At 36.1% G+C, this 26,083-nt stretch overlaps 1 protein-coding gene across 1 annotated transcript in view; it reads left to right on the top strand.

Annotated features, from left to right (window-relative positions):
• The window catches only part of LOC118980457 (probable G-protein coupled receptor 158), a 165,148-nt gene that overhangs the window by 114,590 nt on the left and 24,475 nt on the right, over positions 1-26,083 (top strand). Inside the window, exon 4 of the mRNA XM_037037069.1 lies at positions 12,957-13,066. Coding sequence (XP_036892964.1) covers positions 12,957-13,066 — 110 coding nt within the window. The remainder of the gene's footprint in view (positions 1-12,956; positions 13,067-26,083) is intronic.

Genomic DNA, 26,083 nt, shown 5'->3' with positions numbered 1-26,083 from the left:
GGCAATTACTGAAAGGTGAGGCACCCTGGGCAAAAGGAGATACAAGGCCCAGAGACTGACACGCTTGCTTCTCCTTTGACCCCTACAAGTAACCCCTGGGATGCCCGCACTGAGCCCAGTTTTGTAAGCAGTAATTAGTATAAAGAACATGAACTAGGAATCAGAAGACCTGAGAACAGTCCTGGTGTGGCTAACTGCCTGACTTGTGCAAGTCACTTAACCTTTTTGTGGTTTCATAGTAAGTTAAGGCAGTTGGCATAGGGGACCTCAGAAGCCCATCTCATTTCTATAATTTGTTTTCAGTTTTAAGGAAATGTCCAAAAATATTCAAATGATCATTTTCAACTACTTTTTGTTAATCCTGTTATTCCCCAAGTGGGAGACCAGAGCTTGGCATGGCCAAGGGTATCTATCAGCTCCTCTGCTTTTGAAGAGCTCTAGAAATCTCCGTGGGTCCTGTTTTCATGGGAATTATATGCATACTTTTTCATAAAGAGATCGTCAAACAGAGATAAAACCTCCTTATTCCTTGTAACCCAGTTGAGGATAATTCTAACTTTCATCAAATTTTCCTTGACTTTAGTCATGAGATACGAAAGCTAAGGAACAATGATTATGAAAGAGACTTGAATTTAACTCTGCCTTGATGGAAGTTGGATCCGTTTAATTTAATTCACTATAAAAGCATAACTGTGAAATGCGAAGGCTAATGCAAAATGTATTGTTCTATACAGTTTTTAAAACACAAGTAATGCTGTATGTTATTCATGGTCCCAAGTGAATGGGCCCAAAGTGGGAAAACATGCCCTGGATGTGGACATGTCAGATTCACGTTAGTGCCTCTGGAGCAGGGAGGAGACGAGACCCCTGCGGGGAGCTATGAAGCTTCTACTTCATGTGGATAGCATTTTAAGGTTTCTTTCAAATGCCAGGGAAATTGGTAACAAAGTTATACACATTTATTAATTTGTGTGGTGTGAAAATGCCAGGGTTACATTATTTTCAGTCAGTTTCTGTATTTTTTAAAACTGCCCACAAAATCAAGAGAGAAAATTGTACTAAAAATTTGTCAGGCGCTGAGCTGACCTGGGGTGAGTGGAGCTGCCAAGTGTCTACATAGCTGGTTAAGGGAATAAGGTAAATGAAATTAACAGCCACGTCTTTGATCGCCTACTGCACTCGTATAAGCAGGAGGCTAACCCAGACATAGATCTGGCATCTCCACTGTTCCATTTTAGCTTGTCGGGTGAGGGTCAGGAGACTGGGTGGACACCAAGCACGTGTACACAGTCTCTCCTCACACTGCTGAGATGGTTTCTCTCTCTGAGCCAAAGTGGAACTGTAGCTATGTAGCATCTAAAATACGATAATGCGTGTGGGAATGTTTTGAAAAATTCTAAAGGCTTTCCCCAGACATGGGAATAGTATGTCAATATGAAGCTGGTTACCATACCAAGGAGGTGCTGTTCATTCAGACTCATAAAATCTCAGAACACTTGATGATTCCATTTTATGAAGTTCAAGAACAGCCCAAACTCACCTCTAGTCATGAAATGTTGTTGCAAGTTTAGAATCCACAAACTTAGCCCCTGACTACACACTGGAAGGTAGGACACCCATTTGACAGCCCCTCGAAACATTCGCTCTACCTCCCCACGAACCCACGCCGCAGCAGAAATGGTCTATTGCTAGGGAGTCAGCCACGAGCAGGAAAGGTTAATGAATGAAACAAAGTGCTTGCATTATTCAGATGAGTAAGGACCTATGCAAACAAAGTAAATACATATTAAGATTCTGTGTAAGATCTTGCTTAAACTAAGCAGTTTTGGTGTGAAACACTCCTGAGAAGTCTTTCCAGGAGGCGGCAGAAAAGAGGCAAGTCTTTGCTCCTGCCCTTCCCAGGGCTGCACAGAGGGCAATACGTGACTGACAGGCCCCTTCTGGAACCGCGTTGTGACTATAGCTTGAATGAACTTTTTAGACTCTAAGTTGTAGTTTATAAAACTTATTGTTATGTATGTTTTACACAGTTTCTTCAACAAATTGGGAGGAATCTTTGAATTCTAAATAAAGAATTTTTTCCCCAAAGACTGCTCTATGCAAGACTCTCCATGAGAAGGAAGACCCACAAATCTAAAGTAAACAAGTGGGTCATTGCCAAGGCCCAAGGGCCACCTGAGGACCAGGAAATGGCACAGTGATCAACTTTTTTGATATGTTCGGTCATTGGCATTAAAAAAGCTTTTGCTTATGATTAAGTGATCATCTTATTAAACTGTACATTATGTCTCTTCTTCATTTTTTCTTCTTTCTTCTCAAAATGCTATACTTCAAATCTATTTCCATGAGCTTTGTTGCACCTCTGTTCCTTTATTAACTTCTTCGGTGCTTAAGATACTTCATTTTATCTTCATTTTTTTTACATCTTGCCATCTCTATACAATGTCACTTCATAGGTATTAGATATGATACCTTCTCCATTTTGCTCCATAGTACTTGGAAGCAACCCTCTACACCCTATTTTAAGAGTAGGGCATTTACAGTGATTACAATGAATTAGTCAAAAATTTTTGCATGCATATTTCATTCCTTTGTTATAAGAGTAATGTATTCTTATTGTAAAAAATACACTACCAAAGAATACAAGTTAAGAAGTAAAAAGTCCCCTTTCCTTCTCTGCCTCCTCAATCCCCAACCCACCCAGGTAAAAGGCCTTAAAGCTCTGTTGAATGTACACCTAGGAATTCCTTTTATATATATATATATATACAAATGGAATTATGTTGTAATACTGTTCTGAGACTTATTACTTAACAATTTTTCTTATAGATTTTTTTCAGCAACAGAATCAGATCTACTTGATTATTTTAAATTTCGTAGGTTTCCATTTTGTGTGGATATAGCATGAATTACATATTCAAGCCATCCCCTCTGGGCCGAGAATGTCCTCAGTGTATTTCCCATCACAAACAATGCTTTAGTGAATATTCTTGGGTGTATGACCTGGCATATTTTATATGCATGGATATGTAGGATTTTTCTAGAAATAGAATGGTTACTGCGTTTTAATTAGTTGTCAGCCACTCTCACCACCTTCCCAAGCCTTGGTCTGAGCTGTGGCTGTACCACCTCTATAGGGTAAACTAGTATCCACAGCTCTTAAACCTTATTAAATCAAAATCATCAGCAGAACATTTTAAAAGGCAGATTATTCAGGCTGAGCTCTGGAACTGCCAAACCAAATTTTCCATAAGGGAGACTTGGGCTTTCAAATGTTTTAACTCCACCACCAAGAGATTCTGAGGTTTAGTCAGAATTGAAGGCCACTGAACTGGTTCCTGGCTTCCAGTTCTTCCCATGGTATGGCTGTTTTCTCTCTGACATAGTGCTTCAGTCTCTGGGGTGTCATGCTTTTCTTTGACATTTTTTTTTTCATAAATCATTACAGTTTTGTCTTTAGCATTCATTTTCCCATTTATTAAGTGCATTCTTTATCTTTAGGCATATTTTTCATTTGTTTTTATTTGAAAAGTAGTTTTACCCCATAAATAACATTATTTAGTTTTATCCCTCCTTGGTCACTACACCTAACAAGCTGGACACCAGGTATTTCTCAACATCCAGGCTCCATCGGAGACCACTGCACATACCTCACTGTTCTCTCCTTCCTGTGTAATGACAGGCAGTGGGGCCTAGAGACTCAGGCTGAGTTTAAACCACAGCTCTGCCACTTACTAGCTGTGTGAATTTGAACAAATTTCTTCACTTTTCTGCAGAAGAAAATTTCCCCATATGTAAAGTGTGGATGATAACCTCGCTTGCCTCAAAGAACTGTTGTAAGGAACACATAAATTTTTTATGTAAGTTACTTTAAAAGTAACTGAAATATAGCAGGCACTCATTAGGAGCTATTGTTAGTACTAACCAACTTCCTCCAAAACGATTACAAGAAAGACCTCTGAGGGGCTCCCTCTCTTCAGGTGCGCGCTTCCTCTTTCTTTGACTTCCTCTGGTTATACGCTACCATCCGCTTTCTATCTTCCAGAGTTTTATTGCTATCTGTCATCGGTTGTCATTTCTACTCATACTCCTTTCAGTATTGTACAGTCTTTTGGCTTGAGTTTCCAGAAGTAGCAAGTATAAATCACACTGAATCTTTTAAATTGAAGTCTTCATTCTTTCTAAGTCACAATTTAAAAACAGATAGAAGTACTTGAGAAAATTCAAATGATTTCCTCCTAGCCACAGGACCATTTCATATTTTCTCATTTATTGTTTTAAAATATTACAACCCCCCAAAAGTCATTTCTCAGCAGTTCCTAAACATGAGCTATGCGTGAGCATGAGTCCCAGAACCCGGAACTTAATGGTGAATTGGACCCCACTGGGGAAAGTAGTCTTGGTTGATTCCTTCACTTTTTATCTTTTAAAAATTTCTCCTTTAAAATTGTTTTTCATGCCCTGATTAGTTTAAAGTCTCTCAGTTTCTCATGTTCGTCCATTACTGCTCTGCTTGCCAATTCACTGTTTTTGTCCATTTTCTAAAAAAAGAAAAATTGAATCAGTAGATCATTGATTATATACTCAGGGCTTATTTGTTTCTGAACTTGTTCATGTCTTAAGATATATATATATATATATATATATATATATTAGCTCTCTGCCAATTTCTTAGCTCATAGATAAATTCTATCTTTCTTATAGTCACATTTTAGGAGAGGACCCAGAAGTTTTAATTTTATGCTCCCATTATCTGCCTGTATTATACTAAAAGGTTGAGTTATCCTATGCTGTTTTTACCATTTATTGAGCTCTTGTAATAAATATTAGTTTTTATTTAAATTAACATTTTTCTAATTACAGAAAAAAATTAAAATACTAAGAAATATGTGCATATGTAATCATTTTCAACATTAATTTTGTGAGAGATATATAGACATACACACATATGTATATACTTATTCAATTTAAACAGTTGCTTATACATATTTACAGTAAGGTACTCATTTAAGAAAATATAAATTTTCTCATATTAATAAAACAAAATGTTAACTATATGTTTCTCTCATTTTTTCATCACTCTACTTGGGTATTTTTCTCTTGGAAGAATATGGAGTTTGTTCATAAAAACATCAGGAGAGAAAATAGGAAGAAAATACACATTTAAAAACTTCAGCATAGATTTTATAATTTTAGTTTGTTAATTTATCCCTCACTTGTTGTTTTGGGGTAATAAGAGCCGAGTGCAAAGCAGTAATAAGTTCTAGACCATGGTTTTGTAAAGACATAATCATTGTCATAGCCCCTTTCATGTGTGGTGGTCACATAAATGTACAGTTGTATTAAGTATTTTTTATTTTGTTGTAGTTTGAATCTAACATTAGGTAATTAGTTAAACATTTATGGGGCATGCATTTTCATCCTATATATTTTCTGTACATGGAATTATATCTCTTGTCAAATATGGAAATAATTATTTTAGAACACACCTAAAGACATTAAATCTACATATTTTTAAAGCAAATCCTGTATAAAACTACTTTTATATACATAGTTCTGCCTATATTATTTATTTCCAGCCTCCTACTTGAAATATAGTAAATCTGGATAGATTAGTTAGTAGGTTTAATATTAGATATTCCAAGTGCTACCTTTGTGGGCTGTCCTCCAAGATAAGATATCCACTTCATTTTCCACGTGTTCAATAAGGATTGTTGGGAGCACAGTAAACTTGAGAACAATGAGTGGCTTGGAAAATATTTAATTAGTGAAACTTTTTCCTGAGAAGGGCATTGCAGATGTGGTAAAGAGAGTCCTTAAACCCCCAGAAGTTCTTCAAAACCTTATCAAAGGATCTTCATGGACAAAGTCTCAGCACTGGCATCTGTCACTGTGCTCCAATTACCCAGTGATATTCTTTATAAATAAAATGTTCACACATACTTACTAACAGAAACCCCAAAGCATGCAACACCTCGTTCACCGTAACAGTGGTTTAACTCACAACCGATTTTCCTGAACTGAAGCAAATGACACTTGGCAAGTCAGTCAGGAAAGTAGAACTGCTGCATCCGAGACTATCAGAAAACTGGTGGTGCTAAGATCCTTAAAATGTCAGGCCAAAAACAAGAGCCTCAAACGTCTTATTCTCCCAGAGTTGGGAACAGCATTCGGTTGTGCTAGTTTCTGATCATTTTTACCGTCTAAGTATTCCTCTTCTAAAGTCACTGAACCTTGGATGATGGGCAGCCACAGCAGAGGTTAATTTTCTATTGCTGGACCTGGTCTATATTTGCAAAAGAAAGTTATTCTATTTCAAAGTGTTCCATTTTGTGCATGTTTGAAAAGCCTAATATTTTTTTCTCTGTGGTGGTCTCTTTTCTTCCCCATTAGCTGTGTTCAGTATCCAAAGAGTATAGGAAATCAAGCTGACTTCAAAATTAGCTTTAAAAAATTACATATAATGAAATGAATGGAAATATGTACAGATTGGTTTGCAATGAGGCAAAGGTTTGGAAAGCCACCTCCAAAATAGCAATGTTTTTAAATACACAACGCCCAGATTATTCCACCACTAAAATCAGCTGATTGTATTTTGTTAGCATCTGAAAAACTTCCAGAGTTGAAGAACCAAATCCTTAAAACATACGTAGAGGTAAATCCACCTCAGACTTTCATATTGAAGCCTTCCTCTCCAGAGAAAGTGGAAACAAATATCTAGGCAAAAATCCATTTGATTTCACAAATGGATTGTGAAAGAAAGAAAACTGGTGGCTTTGGTGTGACACACTTTCTCCTGCTGACCCTGAATGAGTCTCTTTTTTCTCCCACGCCCCCCCAAACCTACCTACAATTTATAACCTGCGCTCATTCACCCAGCAATTATATGTGCTTTAAGTCCTCAGGTTACTTAATGACATAAGTGTTACACTTATATCCTGCTTCTTACGCATTAAATAAAATATCTTTAGGTCTGCCATTTGCCTCTAGTATTAGAACGAGAATGGGGAAACTTTTCCCTTGACATATGCACTTTGAAAATATACCTTAGTTAGTTCTTTCAGGAAAAAGAACATTTTATGAGTTGTGGTTTAACATTTTACTATTTTGATAACCATGGGCAAATTAATTAACCACATTAGTCTCTTAATATTTAGAATGGGGTTATTAAAGTATTTGGACCTTAAATACAGGATGGGGCAAAATTAGATTTATAGTTGTGAGCATGCATAACACGAGTTTATTTTTATTAGTATTTATTAATTATTGAATTGTTTTTTCCTATGAACAACCGTAAACCTACTTTTGTCCCATCCTGTATAAGTAGTGTATTGGTACATAAAAATGACAGCTACTAGTACTATCACCATCATTCATAAATATTTCAGGTCAGTGGCTTAGTTTTTCTCTATTTCTTCTCCTACCAAAGTCTGTTATGAAAAGTGTTATTAACTTGGGTTTTGGGAAGGGGTATTTATTTTACAATAATTTGTTAAACTATACATGTATTGAAATTATATTTAACAAGAAAAGTTAAATATTGAGATTTGAGGGATACTGAAACTTCCTGGCCTTATTTTTTATTCCCTTTACAGAGTATATTACTATAAGCTAGATCTGGATTGGAAGTCCTATAGAGAACTTACACTCAGTATTTTCAAAAATGGATTCACAGGAACAAGTATAAAGGACCCATGGACAAAAACAAAATGGGAGGGAAGTGGGGAGCACTGGGGGGTGGGCTGGGGTGGGAGTAAAAGACAAAACTGTACTTGAACAATAATTAAATAAATTTTTTTTAAATCTTAAAAAATGAACTTACTGTCTTCTGTCCTTTCTCACTTCTTCTCTCCTTCCCACACTCACTTCCTTTTTTCACTTCATTCTTTCCACATGCAATTATTGGTTACCTGCTTCATCCAGGCACAGTACTAGGGAACAGACACACAATCACAAACAAGGTAGTTACAACCTTTGTCTTCATGCAACTTACAAATAAGCTAGTAAAAAAACATTCAACAAATGAATTACAGAAATAATTCTATCAAAATAGAGTTGATGAGTGCGATGAAGGAAAGCTCAGAATTCAATACAAGTAAATAACGTACAAATTAGGTGGAAACCTGACTCAGTCTGGGGGTTGATGGGAAGAGTCATGGAGTCATGGAGGCCAGTCCTGAGCTGGGATGAGCTGGGTGTGGGGAGGTTACTAAGCAAAGTAACATAATTTTCTGCAGTCTGATGTGTCTTTTTTTAACATTGTTTTTCTTCTAAACACAATCATCTTCCCATTTACTCAGGGTTAAAGTCTTCACATTGTCTGTCTTTGACACTCTATTCTATTTTGCCTCAGCAAATAATCAGTTGCCCAATTTTCCTGATTCAGCATCTTCTTTGTTCTTATTTCCTTAAATAACTGAATTCTCATTCTCACTATGTTATTTATGTTCTTCTTTACCTGTTTCCTAGAGTTTTATTTTGGGGTGGTTTTTATTTTTCCAGACTAGTCTTTGCACCTTTAGTATTTTCCCCTTTCACAGCCAACCAGTTCTCTCACATGCAGCTGCCAGATTAACTCTCTGAAACACAGTTCCGATATCAGCTCAAAGAAGTTTCGTGGAATGCCAGCTGATGAAATAACATCTGAATTCCTCCTCATGTTATTAAAAGCTTAAAAAAGACTGACCCCATGTCTGTTTTGAAGCTTGATTTTCAGTCTTCCCTTTCATGTCTTCCTGAGTGTAACTGCATACGCCACATTCTAAAGCTTTTCCCACAACCAGGCCTTTGTCCTGGGCTCTGCTCCTTTCCTCTTTGTTACATACTTAAACCTGTTTCTCCTTCATGGTCTTGCCCAAATATCCACCCTCCCAGAATAAATTCACTTTTTTCCCACAGAGTAATTTCCTTTTCTCTGGATCCTCAATATTACAAGATTCACAGTATGATAGCTTTTGTTATCTCCCCCACCTGGTAGAACTATTTGGAGAAGAACGAAGGTAAAGCTCTTAATGAGCGTGAACTCTGGAACCAAATTGCCTAGATTCCAGTCCTTGCTCTGACACTTCCTAGCTGTGTGACCCTGAGCACATCACTTAAATTCTCTATACCTCATTTTTTTTCTGTAAGAGTCCCTACTTCATAAGGTACTGTGTGGACTACATGAATAAATAGGGCAAAAATGCTTAATCTAGTGTGTAGCAGTAGTGCTATGTAAGTATGATCACACAATTTTTTTATCATTTACATGTAATATCTACTCTTCCAAATTTTAAGTTGAGGACAAAACCACATCTCAGTTATCTGCGCGGTCTCTAAATCCCTTACTGCCTCACACAGAGCAAATTAATAGTGAGTGTATGAATTTGAATCATCATGATTAATGAACCATGATTGGACTTTTCAAATAGTTTATTTTGAAGACAATATTTTTTTAATTCAATTAGCTAAAATAAATCATGGAATAAAAAATTTAGTATATATAAATTTTCTGTGTGTAAAGCACACAGAATATATGGAGAAGTATGCCTTCTCTGATTTTACATTTTATCCTAGGAGACACACATACAGATAACTGCAATATAAGGCAAAGTAGAAAAAGCATACAGTCAAAAAGTGATTATAGGAATTCAAAAGGAGTGACTGGAATGATTAGAAAAAATTATTGAGATGATAAGTAATTATACTGCAATGAAAATGGAACTTTTAGAACAAAGCATACATAAATCAACTCTCCTGATAATATTAGCCAATATTTATTGAATACTTGCTGTACCAGACATTGTATTTATCATTTTTTTAATTTTTATTTTTATTTAATTCTTGTTCAAGTACAGTTTTCTGTCTTATATTCCCAGCCCTGCCCGCCCCAGTGCTCCCCACCTCCCTCCCATTTCCACCCTCCACCTTAGTTATCGTCCATGTGTCCTTCATACTTGTTCATGTGAGTCCTTCCCCTTTTCCCCTGTGATTCTCTCCCCTCTCCCTTCTGGTCCCTGTCAGCCTGTTTCGCATTTGAGTGTCATTGGTCATATTTTGCTTGCTTGTTTGTTTTGTTGTTTAGATTCCTTTGCAACACCATGGATGGAACTGGAAAGCATTATGCTGAGCGAAATAAGCCAGGTGGTGAAAGACAAATACCATATGATATCACCGTGTTTATCATTTTTAAACCAGAACAGTCCCATGTGGAAGCATTGTTGTGTTTCATTTTACAAGTGGAAAAACTGAGGCATAGAGGCAATGTTAAATAATTTGTCAAAGTCATCCAGCTAATACAGAGGAGAGCTGGGATTAGAACCCAGGGAGACTGGGAGACTGGATTCAGAACCTGTGTTTACCACCACATGGCAAAATGAGAATTTCAACTTTACTACTCGCTGAACTCTTTCTAATAATATGTTGTATTAAGTTCACTGGAATTTTATTTTCTATTACTTTTTAAATTTATGTCTTATATATAGATGATCAAAAAGTCATTTCATTTTGACCAACTCAGTCTTTCATTTACAATAACAAGTCCTCAAATTCTTCATCTATGAAATATAAGTTTGAAGCTGTATTAGTAGTTCTCAAGTAGTTCAAAAGCAATTCTTTATTTCAAAATAAAAAATAATTATGGCAACTTCTATATTGCAGTTGTTTGCCTTCTCCTATTCACTGCTTGATGTGCAGTAGAAAACTTGACAGTAAATCACAGGATTTTGCTGCCTCAAGGAATCCACTGTGCTAGAATAACCTCTAATCTAGTTCTTGACTCTAGGTCTCTCCCACTTTGGTTTCCAATTTGTCATTTTCTCTCTTCTATGAGAAGAAACACATATACTCCCTCAATCCCTTAAAAATCTATCAAACTTTCTCTATATTTTCTCCTATTTTCCTTCCCTTCTTCCTTCAGCAGAGGTTTCTTAGTAAGCAACACGACTTACTTTGCAGAACTCATAATTACTCTTGGACTCTTGTGAAAAGGAACTCTGTCAAAAATACATGAGTTATGCCCTGGCTGGTGTAGCTCAGTGGATTGAGTGCAGGCCTGCAAACCAAAGGATCACGGTTCGATTCCCAGTCAGGGCACATACCTGGGTTGTAGGCCAGTTCCCAGCAGGGGATGCGCAAGAGGCAACCATACGTTGATATTTCTCTCCTTCTCTCCTTTCCTTCCCCTCTAAAGATAAATAAATAAAATCTCTTTAAAAATCTTTAAAAAATACATGAGTTAAAACAATGCAAAATTACAGAACTTTAACTTGTTTTCTCAAAATAATAAAGGTTTTATATCAATTTTGGAATGAATCCAAATAATTTTCTAGTAGATTAAATTCTAAAGTCAAATCTTTACAAATACTATATATACATAAAGCAATATTATCTACTGTCCATATTTATTTTTACATTTCTTTCCTTTCTCCTTGACACTCTTGTCCAGTACTTTCCCCACTGCTTGAGAATGTAATCCAAATGATATTGACAATATTTAGTTTCATATATTTATATAGTAGAAATATTTGAGAAAAACTAGCATAGAGTTTTAGGTGGTATCATTCTTGGTACTGCTGGAGACTGGTGCTTCATTTCTAAGATACCAGCAAGAAATTATCAGCCCCCACCACCTGCCCCCCAGTAATCCCTAATGTTTCCCAATATTGGAATCTTTGGGATGCATAACCAAAAATAACACTCTGGGTTTTCAGAGTGGTTATATTTTTTTGTTACAATTCTCGTACATTCAGCAGAATCAGTTCAGCCAGCTGCTTCAAGCAGACAGGTGTATTTCTGCATCGTCCGCAGCATTAGTCCTCCGGCACTGTGAAAGACTCCTTACGCAGGGCCAGACCAATTCCTGTTTGATGAGGGCTTGCTCCCAACCACACAGCAGCATCTGAAAGGCAGTACATGCAGCACCTTGCAAAAACAGGGAGGGGCAAATGTAGGGTAGAGTTTATTTTTGTATTATTATTTATTAATGCCTGTATTATTTTTATATGAAAATTGTAAACCTACTTTTTCCCCACCATGTATATGCCGTCTGACCATCCCCCTGGAATTGGCCATTTGTTCCCTTGTGTCTCACTGAACCTGTGCAGGTGTTTATCTCAGCACCTGTGCTCCTATTGTTATTGTCAACCCAGGACGTCATGCTTATTGATTCTAGAGGGCGGGGTTGAGAGAGAGACAAACATCTGTGTTTCCTCAGTTGCCTCTCACAGGCATCCTGACTGGGATTGACCCCACAACCCAGGCATGTACCCTGATTGGGATTCAAACCTGCAAATTTTCAGTTCACAAGATGGCCCTCCAACCCACAGAGCCACACCAGACAGAGCAGCACCTGTACTGCTTTATTGTAGATTCTTATGTCTCTCTTTCCTTTCTTATTGGCCTTTGTATCCACAACATCTAGTACAGTGCCCGGCTCATGGTAAATGGGTAATTAATGTTTATTGAATGAAAACTCTGGAGTAAGAAGCTACAAATTCGTGAAGTAATTGAACCAAGTACTAAGTGAAGTAATAAATATGGAGTGGTGGACTGAGGGGAGTGTGCAGCACATGGTAGTTCTCTCAGGGCTGATTCAGACAGGGATAGGTACGGTAGGCGTGTGGAGACAGGAACAGGGAGAGGTCCGGGTGGAAGACAATGGAAGCCAGCCTGGCTGGCCCAGCTTGGGAAGTAAAAAGAACTAAGTTTGGACATACCAATGACTTAGAGACACTTGGTAGAAACGCCTGAAAGTTAGAATTATTAAAGAATTTAGAATTGATTTGGAAGCAATAGGGAGACACTATAGTTCTCTGATTTGGACAATGAATGATCAAAGTAATATTTTAAAGTTTTAATCTAATGCATGTGTGCTTATGTGAGAATTTATATAAACATCAGGTCATAAAATATTAATTTTAGTCTGTGGGTCTTCAGTTGATCCTCAAGATTTCTTTCTTTCTCTTCTCCCCCAACAGGTTGTTATTTTGTACTTTGAGCCAAACACGTTTCGCTGTATTCTCCTCAGATGGGTCCGCCTTCTTGGTTTCGCTACCGTTTATGGAACTGTCACTCTCAAGCTCCACAGGTATATTTTATTATTTTTTATTCTCTTGGGAGGATCATGTGGCTTAGCATATTAGTACAAGCTAGAGCATCCAATTAAATTGTTTAATTTCAAGAATTTAGATAGCAAGATGGTCTATATTTTTATTTTCAAAGCAGTATCTTTAGGATTCAATAGGAAGATGTTTAATACAACTGAATTTGAATAACATGGTTTAATAAAACATGCCATTGATCTTGGAAAGTTTAATTCTGAATAGAGTAATTTCATAATGAATGCAAAACATTATTGACTAGCTACGAACAGGAATAAATACAAAGACAATGTGGCTGAAATAATAATCCAGGTCCAGAGCTACCAAAGAATCCTCTGTAGTAAAATTCACTTATATGCTTATTTGGCTAAAACTGCTGTCCACCATTTCCAAGTTCCATGCCCCAGGGTAATCCTGCTGGTATTCTGTGGGTGAAATTGGAGAAAAATAGTGTTTCTAGCTTTCCTTTTTAAACAATGTGCTTCAGTAATGATCAACTTTGCACATTGGAGAATACTGTAAATTACCTTATATTTTTGCTTCAAAGTTACCTACTTTTAAAATGTATATGATCAATATTAGGAAGAAAGAGGAAATAAAATAAATTACTGTCTGCAAAGACTAGGGATGGCTGGAAATTATTCCGGGCTTTCTCTTGCCTCCTCTTCCCAAGTTTTCTCATTGTAGTGGTGTGAAAGGGCTTAGGAAAGGAAGTATGAGTTTCTCCTGAAGGATGACACTCATTCCACAGAGGGAACCCTCTATGCTGATTAGCTTTGAAGCTGGTTAACAACCACAGAAAGCCATTCATCTTTCCATGCTAACCTTTCCATAAGTTTTTCTCAATGTAAGTATTTTAATATGGCTTGTTCAACAATTTATCTTAGTCACCATAATATGTGGTATATTTGTCTTTAAATGTATCTCCTTTGAACATTTCTTAAAATGTGATTACTGTACTGTCTACTACATAATTTCCATTTTATTTCCTTTTTGGGAGGGTGGGGAAGTACTTATTTACTGGGGAGGCCTTAGGTTATATTTTTGGAAAAACGTAAATATCCTTAACTCTCAGTGTATCAAATAGTACAAAGAATGTTGCACTGGATTTCATGATGTCAAGTTTAAATCTGCTTAGCATCTAACGCTAAGAAATCATACACCTCTAATTCCTAGAATAGGAAAGTATTAGAGCAATCTCGAATGTTCTTTCCGAGGCCCACTTTATTTTTTCCACATGACAGCATACTTTATTCTTCAAGTATGCCTTCTATTCTTCAAATACCTACTGATTTCCATTCCTTATATGATAGCTATTCTTTATTTTTTTACTGGTGGTCACTCACTAAAGAAAATAAGAGATCATTGGCAACGTAAAGGAGCCATAAGACTTCTGGATATTCCGAATGAATAGGTGGCCTATTGAGACTTGAAATGACTTCTCTCCCTATGAGTCTAGCACTTAGCATCTATTAAGTTTGCTTATTCAATTATCTTCTTCATTTTCATCTAGTTTACTTTCTTTTTGAAGTGAGGGTCTTACCAGGTCTTAGCACAATGACTGACACTTGGTAGGTACTTAATGCATATTAGTTGATGAGTGAATGAATCAAAATGATAGTTGCAGACTTAGAAGCTGCTTTTATCACTTCTGTCCACATCCAATACATGTATATTCTCCTACCTCACTATATGTTCTCAAGTACGTATCTGGAACACTATGGTTTGCAAGAGGCTGTTTTTGGTGGAATGAAATACAGTATTAGGTATCTCTGAATCATATAATGAGAAAACTACTTCCATTCAGGTTCTCTTTCTATCCTTCTGATCACTTCCAGGAGAAAAATTAGTGTGGACTGAATAGGTCTTTAACACTTGCCAAGCAGTTATTCTTCGTTGGCAAAAAGGAGCAGATCAAGTCAGGCTCTGCGCTTTCCCATGCAATGCTATCTAGATAAAACTTATTAACTTTGGTTCACTGTATTTATTTTCATGGTTACTTTCTGTGTATACGTTATCAGTTTTTCACTGAAAGTAGCAATATGTTTTCTTTAAAATGTTTCAAAGCAATAAATAAAAGTTGGTTTAAAGAATATATTAGCTGGTGTGCAGATATCAAGAAAAATCTCCAGGGAGGTAAGCCAAGGATTGAAATTTAGTACACTACATTAGTTCATCATATTTTTGTTTATTTTAAAGACTGGAAATAAAACAATTTTTTTCTCTATGTGTTTTAGAAGTCATTGCAGTGAAGAATTATACTATTGAAGGTTTAAATTGAGTAGAAACTGTTTCTAGTTTAACGAGCTGAATTATTCTTATCTTGTCCGAACCATATGGCTTTAAATTATATTCTGTTCTTTTCCATGCTGCTTAAATTTCACTGATTCCAATACAAAGTCTGTTAACTGAACAATCAGCTTTTCAGACGGTTGTGAGCGAGCTGATGGAAGTGACAGGCTGACCCAGCTTTGTATTCCCTGTTCTTATTGCTGCACCTTGCACCTATTATATATAGGTGACCCTCGAACATTGCTGGAGTTAGGGGCACTGATACCCCTTGAAGTCAAAAATTCGCATATAACTTTTGACTTCAGAAAACTTAACTACTGATAGCCTACTGTTGACTGGTAGCCATGCCAAGAGCATAAACAATCGATTAATTTTTACATATTTTGTATATTATATATATATATATTATATACTATATTCTTATAGTAAAACAAGCAAAAGAAAAGAAAACATTATTTAAAAATCATAAGGAAGAGAAAATACAAGTACATTTACAGTATTTATTGAGAAAATTCCACCTATAAGTGGACCCATGCTGTACAAATTTGTGTTATTCAAGGGTCAGTTGTATCTGGGTATTTGCTAAGTGAATGAGTGGGTGGATGGTTACCCTGAATGGAGCTGCAAGGAATGTTTTTGGCTGGGGCATCTGATAGAGTCAAACAGCATGTGGTCCCAAAGCATTCAACTCTTGAGATTTTGTAGTGGCATGATAGGAAGACATAAATCCTAACAAATCCAAATTTGTATTTCAATTTTGCTACCAATTATTTATACAACCAAGTGTAAATAACTTTAAAATATGAGAATCTGGGGTTTTTTTTCACTTCACTTCTAAAGTTGTTCTAGAGATTAAGCTTGATTGGGGCATATGTAAATATTTCAAGTTGGGATTTTTGATTGCAGACCACAAGTTCTAATTATGGCTAAATTAATCAAAAAGGAAATTCACTGGAGGAATATAGGGAAGTCACAGAATTAAAAGGAAAGCTAAAGAACCAGGCTTTAGAGGACTTGAGCCAAAGTTGATTGAGGAATCAGATAGCCTGGACTAAGTGATAAGGTCCCTTGAATTCCATAGACTCATTTGCATAGGAACTTAATTTTTTATTTCAAGATTTTTCTTAATCCTCACCTGAGGATATTTTTTTCATTGCTTATTAAAGAGGAATGAGGGTGGAGAGAGACAAAGAGAAACATCTATGTGAGAAAGAAACACTGATTGGTTACCTTCTTGCACACGCCCTGATGGGGAATTGACCTGTGACTTTCTGGCGTATGGGACAACACTCCAACCAACTGAGCCACCCAGCCAGGGATCATGACTTTTTTTTTAAGTCCTACCTCTCTAGGCAGAAAATTTTAAGGAAATGATCAACACTGATATATAAAATGACTGTTAAAGTCCCTTGAAAGTACAATAGGCAAGAAAGACTTACGTTTTTATTTCAGCCATTTCACTGAAGGCTTAATAAAATTATTGAGTATGTTTTCATTACCTCCTGGTCTCTCACTGACTGATTATAGTGTTTACAGAATTCTAGTAGCTCTGAAAACTTGAAGCAAATATTTTTAAAAAACAAAACATTATCTTGTCACACAAATAATATTAGACATGAGAACTTAAAGGTTTTATTCACTTTTAGCAAATCTCCCACTTTTGAGAGTCATACATCCAATGGAAATACCAATACCAATCCACAGGAAAATTACAAAAGAGTCCTTGTTTATTAACAGTGCAACACAGGAATGTGATAAGTTGGGGGAGAGGGGAGAGTTTTCCTCCCCTTCAGGGAGGGGTATTTTATTACTAACATTTAGAATCATCATCACATGTGATTAAAAAATCAACTATTTTTTCTTTTTTTATTGTTGTTCAAGTACAGTTGTCTCCATTTTCACCCCACCACAATCCCCACCCCACCATAACCCCCACCCCACCCATTGCTGCTTCCTACCCTCGAACCTACCCCCTTGGGCTTTGTTCATGTGTCCCTTATACCTATTCCTTGATGGCCCTTCTCCCATTATCCCCTATGATTTCACCTATAAGTGGAACCTAATCAACAAAACAAATAAGCAAGCAAAATACAACCAGAGACATTGAAATGAAGAACAAAATGTCTGTACCCAAAGGAGGGGGGAGAGAAATAATAGAGAACCAACTTTTAATTGCCTTTATTATTGCCTTAAATTTTTTACAGACAAACGGGCCACTTTGTTACCTTACTCTGGGTACACCAGCCCCACGGTCCCACTTCCTTGGCAGGCCATTTATGTAAAAGAATGTATTTGGTTTACAGGCCAGCGCTCAGTCCATGGAGCCACACCAGCCAGGGCAATGTAAAAGAATGTATTTGAATCTTAAACTATTTATTCCTCTTCGGGACTAGAAAGAATGGTACGTGTTTTAGCAGCTTAGTATGGATCATAAGGAAAAATGGAGCTGAAGTAGGTAAGAAGGAAGACATTTCATTTACAGAAGGAAACTGCATTCAGTCACTAGAGATACGTGTGACTTAGTACATGAGAGATGCAGGGCAGATCTAAAAGAGCGTCTAGCACTTGCATGGATATACTGGTTCAGAGAATACTTGTTAAGTTAGGTCTGTTGCTTGATTGATTGGTGGGTGGGTGAGTTGTTTGGGTCTGTGGTTGGTTGATTGGTTGGTTGTCAGTTGGTTTTAAGAAACTTAGGAAGGCAATGTCGCTAGGCTCAGAAAAGCTTCATATACCTCCTTGGTTAAGTTTATTTCTAAGTATTTTATTTTTCTTGTTGCTATAGTAAATGGGATTTTTCCTAATTTCTGCTTTTGATATTTCATTGTTAGTATACAAAAATGCCTTTGATATCTGAATGTTGACTTTGTATCCTGCTATTTTGCCAAATTCATTTACTAGGTTAAGTAGTTTCTTGGTGGAGTCTATAGGATTTCCTGTGTACACCATCATGTCATCTACAAACAGGGACAGCTTTACTTCCTCCTTTCCAATTTAGATACTTTCTTGTTTCATCACTGTGCCTCAAAATTCCAATACTATGTTAAATAGAAATGGTGAAAATGGACACCCTTGTCTTTTGCCTTATCTTAGGGGGACAGCTTTTTGTTTTTGTCCATTGAGTATAATTTGGACAATAGGTTTCTCTTATATGGCCTTTATTATGTTGAGGTATGCTCCCTCTATTCCTACTTTGCTATGTGTTTTTTATCATAAATGGGTGTTTTACTTTATCTCATGATTCTTCATCTATTGATATGATCGTATGATTTTTGTCTTTCCTTTTGTTTACGTGAAGTGCATATATTACATTTATTGACTTGCATATATTGTACCATCCTTGTACCCCTGGGGTGAATCCCACTTGATTATGGTATATGATCTTTTTAATGTATTGCTGAATCCAATTTTCCAATATTTTTTTGAAGATTTTTACATCTGTGTTTATCAGTGATAACAATGTGTAGTTTTCTTTCTTTGTTGTATCTTTGTCTAGTTTTGGAATTAGGATAATACTGGTCTCATAAAAAGAGTTTGTAGATCTTCCCTCTTCTTGGATTTTTTGGAATAGTTTGAGAAGAATCTGGGTTAGCTATTCTCTAAATGTTTTGTAAAATTCTTCTGTGAAACTGTCCAGCCCAGGGCTTTTGTGTGCTGGGAGTTTTTTGATTACTGCTTCAATTTCATTAGCTGATATCAGTTTATTCAGACTTTCTGCTTCTTCACGACTCAGTTTTGGAGGATTGTATATTTCTAGAAATTTGTCCATTTCACCCAGGTTTTCAAATTTGGGGGTATATTGTTCATAGGAATTTCTTATGATCTCTTGTATTTCTGTGTTATTGGTTGTAATTTCACCTGTTTCATTTCTGATTTTACTTATTTGGGTGTTCTCTCTTCTCTTTTTGATGAGTCTGGTTAAATGCTTCACCAATTCAAAAGAACCTCTGCACCCCAGTGTTCATAGCAGCATTACTTACAGTAGCCAAGTGCTGAAAACAACCTAAGTGCCTATCAGTAAATGAGTGGATCAAAAAACTGTGGCACATTTACGTGATGGAATACTACCTAGCAGAAAGAAAGAACTCCTATCCTTCGCAACAGCATGGATAGACCTGGAGAGCATTATGCTAAGTGAAATAAGCCTGGTAGTGAAAGACAAATACTATATGATCTCACCTATAAGTGGAACCTAATAAACAAAACAAACAAATGAGCAAAATAGAGCCAGAAACTTGGAAATAAAGAACAAACTGGCAGTGATAAGAAGGGAGGGGTGAAGGGGATAATGGGGGGGGGATGGTGGGCCAAGCAATGAAACACAAATAAAGGACTCATGGGCACAGTCAATGGGGGAGGGGGTTGATTGTGGGAGTGAGGGGGGCAGGGTTGAGGTGAACAAGGGGGAAAATCTGGGACAACTATAACTGAACAACAATAAATTTAAACAATTAAAAAAACAGTTAAAAAAGCTTCATATATTTTTCAGAAGGCAAAATGAAGAAATATTTTAAATGAAAGGGGGTGAAGAGATTAAGAAACTTAATGCTAAAAGACCATCTTCTTATTCTTTTTAATATGGTTTTTGAAAACAGATTGCCTTTCCTTTTTCTAAGTCTAATTAAGAGAAAAAAAACTTTTTATACTATATTTAAAGTGAATATATAAGCAAGCTGCAACAAAGTCTTCTTCTGGATCTGTACTAGGGATTTTGCTTTATGCATTATTCAGTACTCTGTGCTCTGAATGCAGCGCAATACACAGCTGCTTTCTCTGCTGTGTTCATTAGCATCAAATATTCTACACTTTGTGGGAAGGTTTATATACAGGGGTGGGCAAAAGTAGGCTAATAATAATAATAATAAATACAGTAATTGATACATAAATAATTCAAGAATAAACTCTGTTCAAAAGTAGGTTTATAGTTGTGTGTATGCACAGTATAATGCACAATAATTAATACATAAATAATATAAGAATAAACTGTGCATACATACAACTATAAACCTATTTGTGAACAAAGTTTATTCTTTAATTATATATTAATTACTGTATTAATTATTTTTATTAACCTACTTTTGCCTACCCCTGTGTGCGTGTGTGTATATATTTCTTTTCTAATAGTTTTTGAAAAGTGACAGGATGATATTTATTTTATTTATTGAATGTATTCTTTAAGTATACATAAAATATGATTAAAATATCCAACTTTTTAGAAAAGCGAGTATGCTGCTATAGAGGCAAGTTAAAAGCTCACAACAAAATGAAGATTTTGCCTTTCCCTTCATGTGTGATAACCACTGGGTGGCAGGGAGTTTGAGATGGAGCCTGGGGCCAATGACTGAAGTATAGTTATTAGACTTTGTCTATTAAATACAGACCAATCTGCCTTGACAAAGGTATTAATCAGGTGTTGGTTAGCCCTCATTTGTAAAACAAAAGAAAAAATAACCTTTGTTTCTAGGCGGCTAAGCAAGTGCCAATCAGCAGACACAAGACTCTTCTAAAAGACCTTGCATTCATCCCAGCACACAAATAAATGGTGTTTAAGGCCTCAAATCATGACCCACAGAGTTTAACATGAAACAATTTTAAAACTGTTTTATCCAGTTACCCACCACAGTCAAAATAATGTACCAAGAAAGTGGCCTTTGGACACGTAGCTGTGTACTGTACGTTGCATTCTGAGTAGAAAATGGAAGGCTGTGCCGTATAGATGCTGGTGATGTGTACTTCAGATGCACTCTGTGCTGAGTTCACTGTGATTTCTCATTTTTACTGGCTGACTGCCTTCAAATGGAGAATTACTTACAGTGACAGTTCTTAAGAACCACATTAAAGGGTCTCATTCTTCATCTTCTGAAGAGGGTCTCTTTCTCTGCCAGCAAGTGTACTGTTTAGACAGTGTTACAGAAAAACTTCAATCTGACTCTTCCTGTAGAATTTGTAAAGAATTCAGAGGGACAACTGTAATGGGGCTTTGAGTAGGGGAGAGAGATTAGGCTCAACCCTGAGTACAACAAAGAAACGTGGGGGTTTATAGTCAGGGAGTAAGGTGTGGTTCAGTAGATGGAAAATTAGAAAATTACTAAGTGGAAACATCAGATGTGAAAGAAAATTTCTGGCTAAACCAACTTGACATGTTTCTTGCTGAAGGCAGGCCAAGATGATCTCAGGTATCAGAGTGGGAGAATTCTCTTCTGAACTGACTTATTTAACAAGAGTCTTGTTAAAATGGGCAGTGCAAAGACCAGAAAGTACAAAGGGTGAGCAGAGGTCTCAGAGGAGCCTGACTAAAGTTTGGTCAAGTTGAAGTAACTTCGTCAGCAGGAAACTAAGTAAGTTCCAAAGCCAACAAATGTTACTCAGCTTCATAGGTAAATTAGAAAATATTTGACTCTTACCTCACATACCCATGCCTTGCATATACTAGGAAATAAGTAATGGAAGTCTAGACAGAAAAAAAATAACTAGGTACTCTAGAGAAAAATGACATCCTTAAGATGAAATTGTAAGTTTGTTCTTTATTTCAATTTCTCTGGTTATATTTTGCTTGCTTGTTTCTTTTGTTGATTAGGTTCCACTTATAGGTGAAATCATATGGTATCTCTCTTTCACCACCTGGCTTATTTCACTCAGCATAACGCTCTCCAATTCCATCCATGGACAAAGCCAAAGGGTGGGGATGGGTGGAGCAGGGGATAGTCGGGGGCAGAATGGAAATAACTGTAGTTGAACAACAATAAAAAAAGACAAAGTTGTAGAGAATAACATTTTCAAGTTTATGTTTCAGAACTACTTATCTCTAAGCATTTGAAAAAATTAGATTTTCAAGTAACTTTACTTTCTCTTTTTTTGTTTTATAACTAACTAAGTATCAACCTGGGCTTTGTGAGATTGATATTTAAACAATTTCCCTAGAATTACTTTACCATTAAAAAATGTTTAATGAAACAGGAAAGATTTGAAGTCACTGGACTCTTAACAATGAGTTTTTAGCTAGAGGTCTGTATTCATATAGAACCTTTACCATCAATGGATACCTTTTTAAAAATTATAAATAAGCCCTGGCTGGTGTAGCTTAGTGGATTGATGACAGGCCTGTGAAGCAAAGGGTCACGGGTTTGATTCCCAGTCAGGGCACATGCCTAGGGTACAGGCCAGGTCCCCAGTAGGGGACATATTAGAGGCAACCACACATTGATGTTTCTCTCACACTCTTTCTCCTTTCCTTCCCCTCTCTCTAAAAATAAAGAAATAAAATATTTTAAAAATCATAAGTAAAAGCAAAATTTATTTTTAATTGTCTCTTCATATAATCCATTAGACATAAAATAGGAGCACATCTCACTCAGAACTAAAAAGACATAAAGCTTTACTTATTTTGTCTGACAGCAGATGTCCTAATTGACTTGTTTTATAACATGTAACATGGAAATACAACTATTGTATAACATCTATATTCAAAGTTTTTAATATTAAGCTTCTTCTTTTGCATATCTCCTAATTTCAGTATAGCATGGGTATATTATGTTTATATTTCTAGAAAGAGGCTTGCATTATAATATACAATTTAGGGGCTATGTGTCAAATTTGAAACATGGAATTTTTTATTGCCTGCATTGTTATGGTTTCCACTTGTATAAATGCGTATATACTTGTGTGTCAATCAACTTTAAAATTACAAATAAAAATCTATCTAGTAATTCTGAATTAGTACTTCTTAGGCTACAGCTGATAAATATTTTATCCTCGTGTTCTTTGTTACTAACTAGCAAATCTTGTATGTGCTCAAGTGGAAATATTTCTTTTCCTAATCTGAAGTACATGTAAGAGAATAAGTGGAAAATGAAATCAGTTCGTTCATGAAGCAAAAAAGAAGAGCAGCCAGGCTTCTTTAAAGCCAAGGTGACACAGCCTGCTTCTGCAAGCTGTTAGCTGCCATCACCCGCCTGCTCTGTCTCAGCCCAAAAGCAAAGGCCAGCTTATGATACTGTTTGGAAACACCCACGTCCGTTCAGATGCTCCGGCGGCTTGGCTCACCTGTACTCTGGTTACTCTGCTGCCCCTCATCCAGCATTTGTGCATGTGTCCAGTCCAAAACACCTGAGTTATGTTTTCATTTTTATTCAGTTCAAAACAATTTGTAATTTGAATTTATTTGTTGACCCATAGGTTATTTAGAGGTGTTATTTAGTTTCTAAATATTGAGGGATTGTCCACAAATCTTTCTGTTTTTGATTTCTCGGCTCATACTTATTGTGATATGAATCCTCTTAAATTATTGATACTTGTTTTAAGGCCCAAGTTTTGTCTCTTGGTAAAGGTTTCATAAGCACTTGGAAGAATGTATCATCTGCTGTTTTCAGGCTGGTCAAGAATGTTGCTTAAGTTTCTTATATCCTTAACAATTTTCTCTCTACTTGTCCTGTTAATATTTAGAGAGTTGTTTGAAAGTTTATTTGCCTGTTTTCCTCACATGTCTTTCAGTTTTTGCTTCATGTACTTTGAAGTTCTGTTCTTAGATGCATAAACATTTAGAGTTTTTTTTGTCCTCTTCATGGATTGATTCCTTTATCCTTATGCATTGATCTTCATTATTCCTGGTCCTATTCTTTGTTCTGAAATCTACTTCATCTGATACTAATACAGCAACTCCAGATTTCTTTTGATTGGAGTTAGCATCGTTTATCTTTTATTTCCATCATTTTACTTTTAACTTATTTTTGTCATATTTAAAGGGTGTTTGTTGTTTAAAAGAACCCACACAAACAAACATATAGTTAGTTGGGCCTTGCTTTTAAAAAATCTAATCTGACAATCCCTACCTTTTAATTCATTTATTTAGACTACTTTCCTTTAAACATGACTATTGATAATCTTGTTGCATTTCTTCTAATATTCCAGGGGCCCACCTGGCCTCTGGTTATCTTTATGCCTATTACCCAGAATTTAGATAACTAGTCCAAAAGATAGAAGTTGAACTAACAAGGAATTTAATACTACAAGCACAACTACTCCAGCTGTTCCTGATAGACACAAACTATTAAAACTAACTCAGAAAACATTGAAAATTTCAATAGACCTGAAATAAGTAAAGACATTTGACCAGTAATCAAAAATCTGCCCCCATCCCCCTACCCACCAAAGCTGCAGTACTTGGTTGCTTCACTGATTAATTTTACCAAAGATTTAAAGAAGAATTGGGGCCCTGGCTGGTGTAGCTCAGTGGATTGAGCGTGGGCCTGTGAACCACACGATCGTGGTTCGATTCCCAGTCAGGGCACATGCCTGGGTTGCAGGCCAGTTCCCAGCAGGGGGCACACCAGAGGCAACCGTATGTTGATATTTCTCTCCCTCTCTCCTTCCCTTCCCCTCTAAAGATAAATAAGTAAAAATCTTTAAAAAAAAAAGAAGAATTAATGTCAGTTCTTTATAATCCATCCAGTAAAATAGATAAGGCAACACTACTCTGTGCATTCAAAGAGGCAAGTATTACCCTGATACCAAAACCAAACAAATAGATTACAAGAAAACAATACTACAGACCAATATGTCTTATGAACATAGATACAAAAAGCTCAATAAAATACTGGCAAACAGAATCCAGCAACCTACAAAAAGGATTATTACATCACAACCAGGTGGGATTTGTGCCAGGTATGTAAATGGTTCAACATGTAAAAATCAATCCATGTAAATGGTTCAACATGCAAAAATCAATTCATTGATTTGGAATGGTTGGAATACTGTTTTAAAAATACATGGTTTGGAATACTGTTTTAAAATTGCAATACTCCTCAAATTGATGCAGTCTATTCCCTTTTAAAATCCATCCCTGCTGCCTTTTTTGCAAAAACTAGTAAACTGGTTTTAGAATTCATATGGAAATGCAAAGGGACCAATAGCCTTAACAATAAACTTAGAAAAGAAGAACAAAGTTGGAGTCATACTTTCTGATTTTAAAACTTACTTCAAAGCTTCTGCAATAAAGACACTGTGATAGGAAGCATAGGAGGGACATCTAGATCAATGCCAGATATCCTCAGGCAAAATAATGACTGACCCCTACCTTATACCATATACAACATTAATTCCAAATGTACCAAAGACTTAAATGTGAGAGCTAAAACTGTAAAATTTTTAAAAACAAAATAAAAATATTCATAGTCTTGGAGAGATACCAAAAGCATGAGCAACAAAAGATAAAAATAGATGTATTGGACTTCATGAAAATGAAAGACTTTTTTGCATCTAAAGATACTATGAAGAAAGTGACAAATAAAGGTCAAATATCATATCATCTGAAAGGTGCCCAAGAATCATTTGTCAAAATTCAACATTTGTGTGTGATAGAAACTGTCAACAAAATGGATATAGGGAATGTATGTCAATGTGATAAAAGGCCATGGGATGACAAGCCCACAGCTAACAACATACTCACTGTTGAAAAGCTGAAAGTTTTTTTTACGAGATTAGAAAAAATACTAGGATGCCTCCTTTGACCATATTTGTTCAACATCGTATTGGAAGTCCTAGCCAGAGCAATTAATCAAGGTAAGCAAATAAAAGGCATCAAACTTGGAAAGGAGGAAGTAAAACTGTAACTATTTGCAGATAACATGATATTATAGATATTTTTTAAAACCCAAAGACTCCACAAAAATATTAGTATTAGAACTAATAAATAAGTTCAGTAAAGTTTTAGGATA

The sequence above is a fragment of the Sturnira hondurensis genome, unplaced genomic scaffold (genome assembly GCF_014824575.4).
Source record: "Sturnira hondurensis isolate 20B ecotype Veracruz unplaced genomic scaffold, ASM1482457v3 Scaffold0022910, whole genome shotgun sequence".
Lineage (NCBI taxonomy): Eukaryota > Metazoa > Chordata > Mammalia > Chiroptera > Phyllostomidae > Sturnira > Sturnira hondurensis.
Note: the sequence above shows the minus strand (reverse complement) of the source record. Positions and strands in the feature narration are given on the sequence as shown.